We start from the raw sequence: 16,221 nt of genomic DNA, 5'->3' as shown, positions 1-16,221 counted from the left end.
AAGCCTCTGTATCATTACAAGCTGTGGTAACATCCAGTAATAACCAAGTATGAGGCCAAATGATGTGTTGAAGTTAGTCCCTTAAAATGCAGGTAATACTTTGATTTATGTGTAGAAGTTTGGGTTTCAGTTAGCACTGGCCATAAACTTAAAAGTGGGGAGGAACTGTGTGATCATGCTAATCTAACAAACATTGTTTGGTCCTTTGATTATTATTTAATTCAAAAACATCCTAGTTTATATTGTTAAACAGCATTCTATCATGTGTCAGGTCAGACATGTCGACCACGTCCCAGTGTGTCTTTTAGTCTTCTAACACGTCACTTGAGCAGCTCAGTTATTACGTAGGCTGGTATCCGTGGTGATACTACTACATATAAATAATAAAACAAATACAAATGAGTGATCTCAATGTGAGAAATAGTTTATGTGGTGCAACCTGTTTTACTTTAGTCATGTCTCCACAAAGTAAACACAAAGCCAAGTCTGAACCAGCTCCCTGTGTATGAGGTTTTCCAGATGACAGAAAGAGTGCGTTATGCAAACATAAAAATGTGTAAAAGTTCAGTCTACAGCTCTTTTTAGTGACTTCATAATCACATTTCTAACCCTAAAAAATGGATTAATCAACTACTGAAGAAAACAAAAACAGAAAACAAGACGAAATTCAAAGGCAGATGCCCAAAAGGAGCCACGATCTCTACTCAAGAGCACAAATCAGAACAAACCCAAACCTAACGGAGAAAGTCAGAAACCAAACCCTCTTGTGAGAAAATATGACACTAACCATGACAAAAAGGAACTAGAGAGTACTGACAACGTGCGTCGGCCAGTGCATTTCCTTTGACTTCCTACCCCAAACTGTCTTGTCGACGGACAAGGCAGGGGAAGTCATCGAGACAAATTTTCAAAACCTAACCGTGTTTTAATTTCCATTCACCTTAAACTAAACCCTAATAATTATATTTGACTCTTGTCTGCATTGAGATGATGCGTTTATCCTTTGCAATAAAGCAATAGCCATATGCATCACATACACTTCATCAATAGCAATAAGAAAATAGTTTGATAGGTTCACTTAAATGCATTAGATGTGAAGCTATATGTAAGCACATAATCAGAGTGCAAAGTTTGGTTGCATTAAGAAACTATAAACCACTCCCTGCTTGGCTCCCAGCAGTCCATCCACCTTGAACGCCCTCTGTTTGTCTTGCTTTGTCTTTTTTAATGAAATCCAGATTACATCATTTGTTTATTCTTTTTGTTTTTATCAGTTAGTTGTGTGTGTTTTTCATTGCAGTGTTAACATTGAAATTATCTGTGTGTCTTGATAAATAGGCTAAAGTAGTTACATTCAGAATAAACTGTTTTTCTCCTCGTCTTTACTAAAAATAGGCAAAAAAAAAAAAAGATCAATAATTATCGACACACATTTTTCGTGATGAATTCATCACTTATATCTTCCAGCCCTTGAATGAGTGAGGAGTATTAACCAGTTCTTCAGCATTTTCCAAAAGTTAAAATAACATTCCACCATCTTAGTTCAGTCGTGCTTTATCTCCCTGTTCAACACACCTGGTCGTGCTTTATCATCGTGACTTTCGGCGATTCCCTCGGAAGATTTCTGCTGCACAACAAACCTGTTTGAAACACGAGTGCTGCTGAGAGCATGTGATGCAGTGAACCTTTTACAGAATTAAGGGACACTCCCGAGAGCATGACACTCATCAGCAGTCTGTCAGCAGCTTTGCCTGTAAATGGAAAGTGTTGTTACAGATTATCTTTTTATAGTTCCTCTGTCTGTCGGCGTGCAGTTTAACCTCTTAAGGTGCCCTGTAAGCATGCACAGGTACATGTATACGTAGCATCAGGTCTCAGTGGGTCAATGTGTTAAAGCTGCCACGATAACCCAATTCACTTATAAGTGTGTCAACAGAAAAATCTATGTTTAGCCTTTTTGATAATCGATTAAGTAAATTATCAAGCAATAATGCCAGTTCTGTTTTGCAAATGTGAGGTTTTATGTCACAGCAGCCAGAATATCTTTGGGTTTAGATAAGAAAATACAAAAAGCAGACTTCAGGTGTGAGGGTTTATTTAATAGAGCAAAATGTCATTTTTGTCTTTCTTGATTTTTCCGTTTTAATAAGCTACACATTTTGCATCATTACCCTGCTGATGTTCCCTCCACAGGAACCTACTGCCAGCAGAGGGAAGTGGAGGCCATCACTGAAGGGGTGGAGGAAGACGAGGGCTGCTGCTGCTGCGAGCCGGGTCATCTCCCTCACATCCTGTCCTTCAACGCTGCCTTCGGACAGCGCTGGCTGGCCTGGGAGGTCCTGGTCACCAAGTATGTTCTGGAGGGCTACAGCATCACTGACAATAGTGCCGCCTCCATGCTGCAGGTGTTTGACCTACGGCGCATCCTCACCACCTACTACGTCAAGGTTTGTTTCCTCACACTGGACAATGCAAGCAGTGAAATATCTGTAACACGCAGAGCCACTGTTTTGTAAAATACAATGAAGAAATTCCACTTTTGTTTTGTAATTTATAGCCTTCTAACCTTTTTAAACTGCACAAAAGACATTTCTGAATTCCCTCTACATCTAGTTACGGTTGTGCTGTTTCCATCCAGATCAGGATTTATATTGAAGTGAGAAATTAGTAGAATCTCACAGGATGCCCAGAAAGTTGTTGGGGTTGAGACGTTATGAGGAAGTTTTACTTTATAGCTCGACGTGGGATTTCTGCGTGATCTAAATACACCACGTCTTTCTGCCCACAGGGTATCATCTACTACGTGATTGCTTCCCCTAAACTGGAGGAGTGGCTGGCTAATGAGACGATGAAAGACGGCCTGCGGGGATGCGGAGAGAGGAACTACGTCGACCTGGATCCCACCTTCAACCCCAACATCGACGAGGACTACGACCATCGGCTCGCTGGCATCTCCAGGGACAGTTTCTGTGGAGTCTACCTGGGCTGGATCCAGTACTGCAACTCACGGAGGGCCAAGGTGACGCTCGCTTCAGTTTTCTGTTTTTGGAGTGTTTCCCATGTGACAGAGACGGTCTAGTGATGGTCTAAACTCCACAGACAGGCTGTGTTTATTCGGATGTACTCACAGACTGGCTTATTGTTGGCTGTATAAAAGAAATGTGTCAGAATATGGCGTCTCATGTGATGCCTCTCACAAAGCGGGAAAGTACTGATAGTAGTTGGAGAAGGGTTATTTTTGTACTGTGTTTTTGCAGCAAGTCAAAAAGTACACTAATAGCTTTATAATGACAGTTCACGGTCAAACTTCAAAAGCCTTTAAAAACCAGAAATCCCTCCCAGCAATTAGATTTTAATCAATTTTCTAAGAATATTGCATCTTGTTAGATCCCCACGGGACGCTGTGTCATTTGTTGTCAGTTGACTTGTTTTTAATGAGTGAAAAAAGGCAATGAAAATGTCAGGGCTAAAGATTTTGATACATGAGAGTACTCCAGAGATTTTTTAGATAAAAGTTGGCATTTGAGCTTCACTAATCTTCCTTGTCTCTGCTTTGTTTGTAGCCGCTGGACAGTGAGAAAGACTCGGCTCTGGTGCTGCTCTGCTTCGGCCTGTGTGTTCTGGGACGGAGAGCTCTGGGAACAGCAGCACATCATATGTCCAGGTTATTTAGTAATCTTTATTATTATGAGCAAACGGGTTCAAAGCGCTGAAAGAACGTTCTCCTATGTAGGCCAAACAACAACAAGACTTGGACCTCATGGGACAATCGTGCTGTTAATGTTTCCTATTTAACTTTCAAAATAATGAAAACGCATACTCATAGTTAAGGTGTTTTCTTTCCTCTCGTCCTTTCCGTCTGTCCTCCGAAGAAACAGAAGTGAATCACGCTCTTTGTTCCTCTCCATCACAGCAATCTGGAGTCTTTCCTTTATGGGCTTCATGCATTATTTAAGGGAGACTTCCGCATCTCCTCGGTGCGAGATGAGTGGATCTTTGCAGACATGGAACTCCTCAGGAAAGTCGTGGTGCCTGGAATCCGAATGTCTCTTAAATTACACCAGGTGAGACGCCACAGACTGAAAGAAGACACCAGGGTCATATCCTTAAATAAGAAAACAAACACACCGCTGAGTCGTTGGTAAACTTAATACTGTATACAATATGGAGAGACCTCAGTCCTCTCTCCCCCAAAGAAGAATAAGAACAACAACTTGTTTATGACATGACAGTGAACGCAAACTATTTTCCTATTTGCTCTTGTAAATAGAGTGTAAGTTTAAACCTTATTGTACTGCATTCCTCAGACAGAACAGCTTCCTACAGACGAGACTAAGATATCTGTAGCCTCGGTTACATTTTATAAGTCGACCATAGAGCCTCTTCAAACTGAAACTCCAAATCTGACAGGACCTGAGATCTGTATTTTTCACTCTTACTGTACAACAGACACATCTCACATCCCTATAAACACCAGTCAGCCTGTAATTCTGAGCACACAAGAATTTAGTTTCCCTGAAAATGATTAAACATGCAGGCATCTGGTCATTAACAGAAGTTTAACAGATGACTGACGTATAAATAAATGATAAGCGTTTACAGTTATTTTTATTTCCATGTGCTCAACTTTAATGACGCTGCACTGGTGTCTTTGTCAGGACCACTTCACGTCCCCCGATGAGTACGATGAGCCGGCGGTTCTTTTCGAAGCCATCTCCACCCACCAGCAGAACCTGGTCATCGCTCACGAGGGCGACCCGGCCTGGAGGAGCGCTGTGCTGTCCAACGCCCCGTCGCTCCTCGCGCTGCGCCACGTCCTGGACGAGGGCACCAACGAGTACAAAATCATTATGCTCAATCGACGATACCTCAGCTTCCGTGTAATCAAGGTGAGACCGATTCAGTCTGATTTAGTGATTGTCGCTAATTTATAATAACAGTTTCATTCCACAAGCTGTCAGAATGCTAAACTGCTGATCCAGATACGCAAACACCTCTTTATTTAAATTGCTTTCGATTATTGGATCCTGAAGAAATGCTCTCTCATCTTGCCTGTACTACTGTGTATGTACAGTGAAATGACAATAAACTTGATTTGATTATTTCTGAAGCACAGTGTCTAATGAGCTCTGTGCTGCAGGTGAATAAAGAATGTGTCCGAGGCCTTTGGGCGGGGCAGCAGCAGGAGCTGGTGTTCCTGAGAAACAGAAACCCAGAACGCGGCAGCATCCAGAACGCCAAGCAGGCGCTGAGGAACATGATCAACTCTTCATGCGACCAGCCCATCGGTTATCCCATCTACGTGTCTCCGCTGACCACCTCCTACTGCAACTCACACCCGCAGCTCGGACACATCCTGGGAGGCCCCATCAGCATCGGAAACATCCGCAACTTCGTCGTCAGCACCTGGCACAGGTTTGGAGCTCAGAAAACTCTGATTTTTTTTCCCTCTCTTTTTTTTTGTTAGACTGAATTTCCGTTTAATAAATATGTTTTCTCGTAGGTTACGGAAGGGCTGTGGTGCCGGCTGTAACAGTGGAGGGAACATCGAGGATTCAGACGCAGGAGGTTTGTCCTGTGGCAGTGGGAACGGAACGGGAGGCGACTCTCAGCAGAGCTCAGTGTCACAGGGAGGAACCTCTGGACCTGCTCCTCCTCACTCATACCAGCCACATCCTCTGGGTGAGAACTGCGACACCTGCATTACATTTTACTTCTTGAAGCTTGTCACTGTGGGATGACACGATACCAGAAATGTAGCAGTTGGTACAAATACCACAGAAATTCTACTATTATCAGTGCCACAGCAAAAAATAAACCAGTGAAGTTAAATTAATAATCTTTTTTACAGAGCACTTCACAAAAAGCAGCAAAATAAAACCTGCAGTCATAAAATCGTCATTTCAGAAGTGGGTAAAAACCCAGTATGCCATGTAAGAGTGAAGAATAACATTGGTAGAAATGATAGACAGTTCAAAGGAAACTTGGACCTCAGGGCCTCGACTACAAACACTTTGTCCCCTCTAGTTTTCAGCCGGGTTCCAGGAACAGACAAAAGACCTCTTCATGAGGATGTCAGAGTGAGAACCAGAGCAGACTGTACTAAAAGGTCAGAAGTATGCCAGCTGGGAAGAACTGAGAAGTTATTAGTGAAATCTTAAAAATGATCGTGAAATATACTGGGAGCCAGTTTAAAGAGGCTAAAACAGGAGTGACGTGTTCATGTTTCTTGGTTCTGGGTATTTTAACAGCAACTACTGTATTTGGAAAAACCAGAGATGGAGCTTTCAAGTAGAAAAAACACATTGCTGTTATTAAAACCCATACCATGTGAAAGAAAAAAAACTACAAACCTTTTTAATGGTGACAGTATTTCTACTGCAGTACTCAGCTGCATCTATTTATATATGAAAGAAAGAATGCAAACAATAAATGGGTGGGGTGTAATATATATATATATATATATATATATAACATTACAAAGAAAACATAGAATGTAGCCTTCATGTGTTTAAAACAAACAATGCTGTATCCTCATCCTTGTGAGGTGTTTGATGAGCCTTTTTGTTTTTAGTGTCTCTAAACACTTCAGCTATAGTTGTCTGTTTGTGTTGTTTTACTTTGTGCCGGTGTCTTCTGCTCAACATCCTAAATTCTTGTATTCATGATCCACAAAATGTAGAATTGTGGACTGTAAATGAGCACCGTGTTGCATTTTAAGTCAAAATATTACATGATCAGTTTTGAGAAAAGAATGACGCACCTGAAAGATATTTCATTACCTGTAAAAATGTCATAACTCTCCTCTTTAATTCAAATTGTCCTCCTCTATTGATATTTTTTCAAGAAAAACAAACATATTTTTAAAGGCTTTTGGCTGCTCTTAATCGTCCTAATGTTTGATTTTCATTTTCATTTAGGAAAATCTTACAAGTTGCTATTTTACAATGGTTTGCTAGTGATTTTTACAAGTTTTATATTATCTATATATTCATAATTTATATTGTTTATTATATATTTATATTGTCTGCCTGCATCTCAGTTTTTGCTGTCTGTCTGATAGCATGTACAACACTTTGGTCAACTCTGGTTGTTTGAAAACATGCCATAGAACTAAATTTGATTTGACTTGACGACAAGATCAGTCAGGATGTTATATCACATTATTAGTCTTTACATTCTTGGGTTTTGTTAGATTTCTGTTCAAGTCAAGTGCAAATTTTATTCCATTCTTATTAAATTGGTAGATTATTGGCTGCTACAGACTATGTAGCATGTTGGTGTTGTCAGTAGGAGCATGTTAGCCTGCTGAAGTTACAGAGCAGTCAGTGTGACTCTACTCACTCTGATCCACCTCTGATTTCTCCTCCTCCTCCTCCTCCTCCTCCTCGTGTCCAGGAACCAGCCAGAGTTCCCAGTCCGTTCAGTCAGGTTTGGTGCGTCACTCCCCTGCCCGAGCCTCCGTTGCCAGCCAGTCGTCATCGTACCGCTACAGCAGCAGCCGCCACTCCTCCCTGCGCACCTCCACCACCGGCCTGGAGCCCTGCCGCCGTTCCTCCACCAGCCAGCTGTCTCTGCGCACCCTCCCCACGTCCCTGCAGCTCCGGCTGGGCTCCACCTCCGACCCGGCCGGCCCCTCCGCCTCCCTCTCCAGCCACAGCATCCCTCCCTGCAAGCGCCACACGCTGGTGGGCCTCCTGGGCAACGACGGCCTGTGCAGCACCGTGACGGATCCCCTCAGCCAGCATCACCACCACCACCACCACCCGCAGCAGCACAACCCCACCGTCTCCACCGTACGGAGAGACGACATCTCCTACAGAGTGCAGGTCGGTAAACATTCCAAAACACATAAGCTGGAATTAAGTCATGTGCAGAAGTCAAAAAGGCATCATTAGTGAACATTTTCAGTGTCTAGTTAATACAAGTGGCCATAACATAATAACTGGTGCATACAGGCAGCTGGAAACGTAAAAATGCATCAGTCTTCTGTTCATATCTTTTACTGAAGATATACACAGACATTTTACACAGCACTGGGTCATAAGGTAACTGTTTTTGATTAAAACTACAAGTATACAGTCCACTTTGGGGTCTTGTTCTTCATGCATTTATTTACAAGTATCAGCTGATGGTGCTTCCTAACTTTCTCTCTTACAGGACTTACTGTAGCTTGTACAGCTTAGTTTACTTATTTTACACAAACTCAATGAAGAAGTTTCACAGTATTGTGCTGCAATGTAAAAGAATAAATAAAATAAAATCCCATGAAAGTTTGGTAGCGAAAGTGTCAGAAAAAAAAACACTTAAATTGTATGAAAATGCAATAAGTAAAAGCAAATATCTGTAAATTAAATATATTTTTTCTGATTAAATACAGTGAAACAGTGTCATTTTAAGGTCACAAGCTGTTAAAAAAAAAAAGTTGTCATTCATTAAGATTCTCTGATGTGGACATTATGTACAGTTAAGGCCTTTTTTTTGGTCTGTCATTCAAAGTCAACGTGGTTATTAATACTTTTTTCTGTAATTTAAATAGATATTATCTGTAACTTAAGAAAACAGAGGAAATCTGTAAAATAACAAAAGTATAATAAAATAAATTTTTTGAATCCTTAATATTTATATTTGTTTTTCTTCCAAAGAACAGCAAATATATAAAATATCAGTATAACAGTATTTTTGCTGATTTAAATAGAGTGTAAATGTGTAATATTTTGATCAAATTACAGATTTTTGACGTGGATTTTATTCACAGTTTTGACCTTTTTATGTGAATTAAATACGTAAATTACATGTTAACTAATTAATTCATTTGACTTTATTTTTGTTATTGGTCCAAAAACTAGTGACACAACTATCCCAAAGAGAAAGCTCTCTAAGTTGTTTTGCCTCAACCTGACAGCGTACACATGCTGAAGGTGAAGCCAGTAAAAAGATAAATGCGGTGGCTCATCTGCTCTGCAAACAGTCCGAATAACTTACATGTTCGGTGTAGCTACATCGTCCGTCCTGCTCTGATCACATCCTCTCTCCTGTCGTGGTTGTTCTGTGGCTCCTCTCAGGTCGTGGACGTGAGTCAGGTGCTGGAGAACATCAACTTATCGAAGCGTAAGGAGCTGCAGTGGCCTGACGAGACCGTGAGACTGAGAGCAGGACGAACCTGCTGGAGGGACTGGAGCCCCTTAGAGGGCATGGAAGGACATGTAAGTCTTCCAATACATCATCCTCACCAGGTTTACCCGTAAGCTTGATTTATACCACTGGGATGAATCTATGCAGAGCCGTCGTTAGTGGAGTGATTGTGGGTCTTTATACTTTATACTATACCAAAATGGTAGCTAATGGTGAGATTATTTTGTTGAATTTCATCGTCTGCTTCAAACAACAGCGGCTGTAAAGGAGGTGATCATGTTGGAGGTGGAGCTCATAAATCCTTTTTAGCTTGTTTTGAGCATATCAGGGATAATTCAGATGTTATTGTTTGTTTTCATTCATTGGATGCGAGTTTACACATGGATTAGTAGAGTTAAGAAACCGTGAAAAGGACACTACGGTGGCACAACACTGCTACTTGTGTTTGCATTATGAGCAAGACAGATCCAGTTACAGCCGGTTACATGTAGTTCACAGAACCATTGTCTTTGCACAAATCAATATCCTGTCAACACTGTGCACTGAAAAAAAAAAGAGTGTCATCTAGAACCAGAAATGTTTCCTTTAGGATTTATAAATGGTGCTCCAAAGAACCTATGCGTGGATTGGTTCTTTAAGGAACCATTTTTGACATGTTTCTATGCATTACAAACACCGTTCTAAGTACTTTCTCAAATACATGTTTTTTTTTTTTAAGCATTTTAAATCAAATTATGTGTCAAATGCGTAAACAAGCTGGTGGTCATTTGTTAATATTTGTTTTTTCTGCGTCTTCTAACACGTATATATGTTCATATATAATGCTTTGATTTCTGATCAGACAGACCAACATATTATGGGATGCCAGCCTTGGATTAGGGAAATTATGACGTGCATTTCTTAATGTTTTTTGAAATTTTATATCAATTATGATAGTTATTAATTATCAATTCATCGAGAAAATACCTGCAGATTAATTAATATTAAACATAATTGTTTGTTGCAGCTTTAATGTCATTCTACCAAATAACTCCAATGAATACAGAGAACCTGTAGGACTTTAAAGAAATACATAAAGCATGTATAGAATCTGAATAAAGAGGTTCTTTAGTTAGTGAAGAACCACAGATCCGTCTGAAGAACCATTTAAGAGCCATTCTGTTTCTGACAGTATGTCACTACCAAGCGGCCCAGTTACAGATGTTGTCGTCTTGGGAACAACAACACAAACCTCTGGATTAGCAGCCTAACACCATGAAAAGTTCAAATTTTGGAATCGTGCAGTGAAGCAAACTATCCATTGGTCACAGCGCTCATCTCCCTCTGTACCAAAACTATTCCACCGTCACTGTTTTGAAGGAACACCAAAGCTGCATCCTTGGCCACGCTCCACCCATGACGTCTGTGATTAGTTTGAAGAAATACAAATAAGCCCAACTGTTTTTCCCCCTACAGCAACCAGACAGCTATGTTTCTACAGAATGCGCTGACTCAGCTCTGACTTGTGTGGATGTGCACATCAGGCTACGGCAGAGATTCACCACAGAAGTATAAATCAAGCTTTATTTATTGTCACACGCGTTCGATGAATCACACTTGGACAAATGAATATGATGTGCTCTGTAGCTCTCTTAACACACAGTCCTACACTCTGACCTCTTCTCTGATAAACGATTTTACTGCGATGAACTTGTTCCTGTCCTATTTTTTTGGCCTGTAACACCCTCTGTGACCTACTTGTTCAGTAATAAATGCTCCATAAATGAGATTGCACCTCGCCTCCTCTCACGCAGCTGCCTCCTCTGTTGCCCTCTGCAGGTGATTCACCGGTGGGTGCCTTGTAGCCGAGACCCAGCCAATCGCTCCCATATCGACAAGACCATCCTGCTGGTACAGGTGGAAGATAAGCTAGTGCCCATTATAGAGACTGGGGTCATTGAGTTGGGTGCAGAGGTTTGAGACGAGCAAGCACACACATCACACACACGAAAACACACACACACACACACACACAGATGCTTGTGTGAAGACGAAGCCAGACGTCCCTGGTTTTCAGCAGGACGTCGGATCCTGCGGACAAACAGGACGCGGGAGCTCCCCCCTGCCCCGGTCCTCATCGCTGAGGGGGAAAAGGAAGCCAGGGAAAAGTGCAAGCACAGGCAGAGCATACATTTACCCAACATGCTTTACCGCATCCACACACACCCACAGTATCTGCCTTGCTTCGCGTCTCAGAAAATGCTGCATGACAGTAAAACAAAACCCTTAAGTTAAGTTAGTTCTCGCTACTGGTGATTGATTTCTATGCATTTCATCGACAGTTATGTTGGAAATACTGACAGAGCTGAGTGTACGGAGCGCGTGGAGGTTTTTTGTTTTTTTTGTTCTTCTGTTTGTCCTTAAATAATTTGCCAAATAAGTCTATTGAAAATCCGCCATGGTTTCATACACGTGAAAGCTTTTTTTTTTTTCTCTCTCTCGCTGCCAAGTCTGCAGAGGAGTCTGGACTCGACGGTGCTGCCACTCTGTCTCGTTGTCATCATTCCTTTTTTTTTGGGATTAGTTTGAAAAGTTTGCAAGATTACTTTGCGCAAAGATTTAAAAAAAAAAAAAAAGAACTTGCACTATATATTTTTTTCTCTTTTTTTTAATTTACAGTGATGCACTACAATCTTTAGATAATATCACATTTTATTTATTACAGACTCTGAATGGCCATGGTTACCGATGCCTTTGGAATGAAAAAAAAAATGCAATCATTATTCTGTTTTCAGCCATTTTTATTTTAATATTTTGTGTTTGATAAACTTGAAAATAACTTTTTACTGTATATGATTATATCTATAAATATATATATATATATTTACACAAATATATATATATAATGTTAATGTATAAAAGATTTTGTTTTCAATATTTATTACTGTGAACATGGTATTTACACTTTTTTTTTTCTTTTTTTTCATTTTGGGACAAAGGATAATGTATTAAGGACCATTGGTTGAAAACAAGATGCCGCATTTTTGATGGACTGTTTCACTATTTAACTTAATTCTTTTCTATATGCAGAAATAAAAGTTTGATTTATTGCTGTCTTTAATGCGCCTCTTCTACCTGCTTACGCATCCATTCAGCTGCTTGTACATCAAAGGACAAACTTTAATCAGCACTTACATCACACTGTTGTTTATTTTATGATGTATTTGTCGACAGTGATCACTTGACTGCACTGGACTTTGGCCTGTGTGAAGAACTATTATCTTCCACGAAGCCTTTTGAAAACTTACTGCGTCATATGTCGGATGTGGATCAAGTAGAAGCAACACAAACAACAAATCCTCCTGATTTTAACTTACTGAAAAAAAACACATGAATACATCCGAGCAACACCTTCATTTTAATGGAATACACAGTTTTAATTATAATCCGGTCTGCTTGTTTTGATCCAGCTCACCAAGGGAAAACAGAAATAACATAAATTAACACTGTCGTACCAAAAGTTGAAGTATTTCAATGAATAATAGGTTCTTGAGATGAAACAATACATAAAAACAAGTCGCACAGAAGCAGGAACCGGACAGTGGGCTCCAAGGTGGAGCACTGGGTAGCACTGTTGCCTCGCTGCAAGAAGTTCGCGGGGAGGACACCCGAGATCTTTCTGCATGGCTACCACCGTTGCCAAGAAGATCGCCGGTTTGCGTCCGGGTTCTTTCTGCGTGGAGTTTGCATGTTCTCCCCGTGCAGCGTGGGTTCTCTCCGGGTTCTCCGGCTTCCTCCCACAAGGTCCAAAAACATGTTGAGTTTAATTGGTAATTCTAAATTGTCCGTAGGTGTGAATGTGAGTGTGCTTGGTTGTCTGTCTCTAAGTGCAGCCCTGTGATAGACTGGCGACCTGTCCAGGGTGTCTCCTGCCTTCACCCTGAGTCAGCTGGGATAGACTCCAGCCCCCCATGACCCTAGTGAGGATTAAGCGGTGTATAGATAATGGATGAATGGATATAAAACAAAAGAGGAGGCACTCTAGTTTTAAACCGACTTACCTGATCTGTATGACAAGAAAAGAATGTGAAATTAAAATCCTGCACTCCCTGAGAAGCACAGGTGTGAGTAGCACCTCTAAACCTGGCATTTTAATATTGACTAAGACTGCAAATTTGTAAGCAAAATGTAAAGTAAACTGGGTTAAGAACAATATATATTTTCTTTTAAAACATTTCTATTTTAAATTTCAGTCGAATATGTGCACTAGAAGTGAACAAATTTTACACGTTTTTTTTTGTAAAACTAAATGTCAAATCTAAAAAAAAATGTTCCCTTTTGACACAGGAAAGATAGAATAAAGGAGATATTCTTAAAGTATTTATTGTATTTTGTTCAAACTAATGGATGACCTTCAACATGACTCTGATTTTAAGAATAAAAAGTGAAGTTTGTATACGTATATTCTTGTAGAAGAAATGAAATGGTATATTTCTATTGTCAACATATTACGTTAACTTCCATCAGAACCACTTCTTTTGATTTCCTCCCACGAGTAGAATAAATGTGATGCTCTTTAAAGATTCACAGAGCCACTTTCATCCAAGAACAGACCTGAAATAAGAATTGGCTTCATCAAGGGGTCAGCAGACGAATTATAAATCCTCGTGAATGAAATCAAGTCATTTTGATGCTTTAATAAACTTTCCTGCACACTATTGGTGCTGTAGTCCCTTTCTGACAAGTGGAAAGTTTCCTTTTTATGAGTTAAATTGGTCCTTTAAAGCCATTTTCAACCAGTAAAAAGAACCGGAGTGATTATAAACCAGGGCAAAGAGGAAAATTGCAAAAGAGATGATTTTTTATGATTGTTTGGATGTTTACTGGACAAAACAGCTTTAACAAGCAGCGCAGACTGCAATCAGTTTTTGTCAGACAATCACTTTTTGCTGCAGGGATGTTGTAATAAAGAAACAAACTCCTTATTCAGCAAGAATGTGTTGTTTTGAAACTATGATTCCAAAATCCATCACACTGGGCCCGCATGACGCTAAAGTTAGCTTCCGATTCAGCAGATAAGGGAAAAGATTGGGAAAACGTAACTGGACTGGATTATAGCAGAGAAACTAGAGAGTCTTTCAAGCTCATTTTCTGATTTGCAAAACCTTTATTCTATTATGAAAATGAAAATAACAACATTTTACTGTAGTTTTTTTTTTTTTTGTATCAGAACCCTGTTAGACCAGACCCCAATCAAAAACCACTGTATATAGAATAATGAAATCAGGATTAGATTATCCTACAGAGGTTAATAATTCCTTAAAACACACTTTCTGGTTTGCAAAACCTTTATTTGTGAAAGTGCAAAATAGGGAGTTTTCATTGTTGTTTTCACATGTAGACTGCATTAGACCAGGTGTGTTTTATGTTTCCTTTTTTATTTTATTATAATAGGTCAGAAACGGTGTATTGTAGGAAAATCTAGTAAGATATTAATCAACTAGATTGAGGGGTTTTGGATCTGGACTTGATCTAATATGGTCTACATGCAACAAAAAAAAACTAACAAAAGAAATCTGTCTTTTGTGCACTTTTACAAATATAATAAAGGTTTAAATAACAGACACCGTGTTTTACAGTGTCCTTAGCCTCTCTGGCACGATTTGATCCAGATTTGATTAGTTTATAAATAGTGGATTTTGATCTGGATCAAGTCCAATGTGGTCTACAGTCAATTTAATTTTTTATCTTTTGCATTTTCACGCATAGAATAAAAGTTTTGCGAATCAGAAACTGTGTTTTTATGAGTTTTTCAGGGTGACAATCTATCTAGTCCAGATTTGTCCAATCTATATGTAGAGGTGTTAAAGGTAGACCTGGTTTAATGTGGTCCAGATATGAAACAAGCAAGGGAATCTCTTTTTTTGTGACAATAAGACTTGTCATGAATAATGTCATGTGACTTTTACACTGTTGTGATAAGCTGAATACAACAATTTGGTGCAATATTACTATAGAAATTCCTTAGTGCAGGAAGTTGTTACGTACGCTTGAACTGCTTTCTCATGTTTTCTTGACGACTATAATGTTTGATGTTTTTGCTTTTGTTTAATTTTCAAAGCCAAGATTTGTGTGTTTGGTTGTCACAGCAGACAGCTTTATAAGAGGAAAAATTCTGCACATATGCGAGCACAAATGCAAGCGCACACTCTTCTTGTGCACTCTCTTAAACACACACACACACACACACACACACACACACACAGAGAGAGACATGCAGTATCACAAGTCCAGGTGGGAGTGGAGTGGATCAATAGAAAGACAGTGGGTCTGGTTGATATCTCTGCTGAATGAGTATCTCTCCCTGCCCTGTCTCTGTTCTCTCTCTCTCTTTTATAAATCTATATATATATGCTTAAACTATTATTTTTCTGTTCAGGAATGCAAGTAAATGACTATAATATGACATCTTAATTAAGAAATAATAATGTGCTTTACTATTTTTTCTGTTTTTTGGTTAAACCGTGAGTGTGAAAGTCCATGGATAACAATGATAATTGTATTTTAGCATTTAAATTTTAATTTCAGTTAAAGAGCTTCTACATACTGGTGTATTAAGCATTACATAAATGATTTGAGTAATGACCAATGCTGTTCATTTAGGGCAGCTGTGGCATAAACCTTACATTGAGTGGGGGTGTAATACATTTGTTAAGCTCTGTAGATAGATTGATAGATAGATATCCCATTTTGCATTTTAACATTAAAGTTTCACAAAACAGAAACTGCATCTTAAAGAGGTTTTAGACTATAGAGGACTTTCTAATCCAGATCTGACCTGTCTATATCCAGTGGTTTTAGATCTAGACCTGATCTAATGTGGAATCTTGGTTTTTGCGCTGTCACAAATACATTTAAGGTTTCAAAAAAGATCAAAAAGTAAAACTTTCTCAGAGTCTTCAGCCTCTCTTGCACAACCTGCTCCTTTCGTTTCCTTTCACCTCACCCTATTCGCCCTATTCAGCAGTGATCTGGTTCCACTTCGCCCACAGAGCAGACATGCTGCTGCGTGTTTTTATCTTTTTTCAGACCACATGACTGTTTACA

At 39.6% G+C, this 16,221-nt stretch overlaps 1 protein-coding gene across 3 annotated transcripts in view; it reads left to right on the top strand.

Moving 5' to 3' along the window:
* pcnx1 (pecanex 1) overlaps positions 1 to 11,939 on the top strand; it is a 48,788-nt gene extending 36,849 nt beyond the window's left edge. For all 3 annotated transcript variants that reach the window (XM_008302136.1, XM_008302135.1, XM_008302134.1), the window contains exons 27-36: positions 2,194 to 2,447; positions 2,789 to 3,019; positions 3,564 to 3,664; positions 3,914 to 4,064; positions 4,659 to 4,889; positions 5,141 to 5,415; positions 5,504 to 5,682; positions 7,399 to 7,829; positions 9,066 to 9,206; positions 10,954 to 11,939. In XM_008302136.1, coding sequence (XP_008300358.1) covers positions 2,194 to 2,447; positions 2,789 to 3,019; positions 3,564 to 3,664; positions 3,914 to 4,064; positions 4,659 to 4,889; positions 5,141 to 5,415; positions 5,504 to 5,682; positions 7,399 to 7,829; positions 9,066 to 9,206; positions 10,954 to 11,094 — 2,135 coding nt within the window. In that variant the 3' untranslated portion in view covers positions 11,095 to 11,939. The remainder of the gene's footprint in view (positions 1 to 2,193; positions 2,448 to 2,788; positions 3,020 to 3,563; positions 3,665 to 3,913; positions 4,065 to 4,658; positions 4,890 to 5,140; positions 5,416 to 5,503; positions 5,683 to 7,398; positions 7,830 to 9,065; positions 9,207 to 10,953) is intronic.
* The last annotated feature ends 4,282 nt before the right edge of the window (positions 11,940 to 16,221 follow it).

The sequence above is a fragment of the Stegastes partitus genome, unplaced genomic scaffold (genome assembly GCF_000690725.1).
Source record: "Stegastes partitus isolate 25-593 unplaced genomic scaffold, Stegastes_partitus-1.0.2 Scaffold1765, whole genome shotgun sequence".
Classification (NCBI taxonomy): Eukaryota; Metazoa; Chordata; class Actinopteri; family Pomacentridae; genus Stegastes; species Stegastes partitus.
Note: the sequence above shows the minus strand (reverse complement) of the source record. Positions and strands in the feature narration are given on the sequence as shown.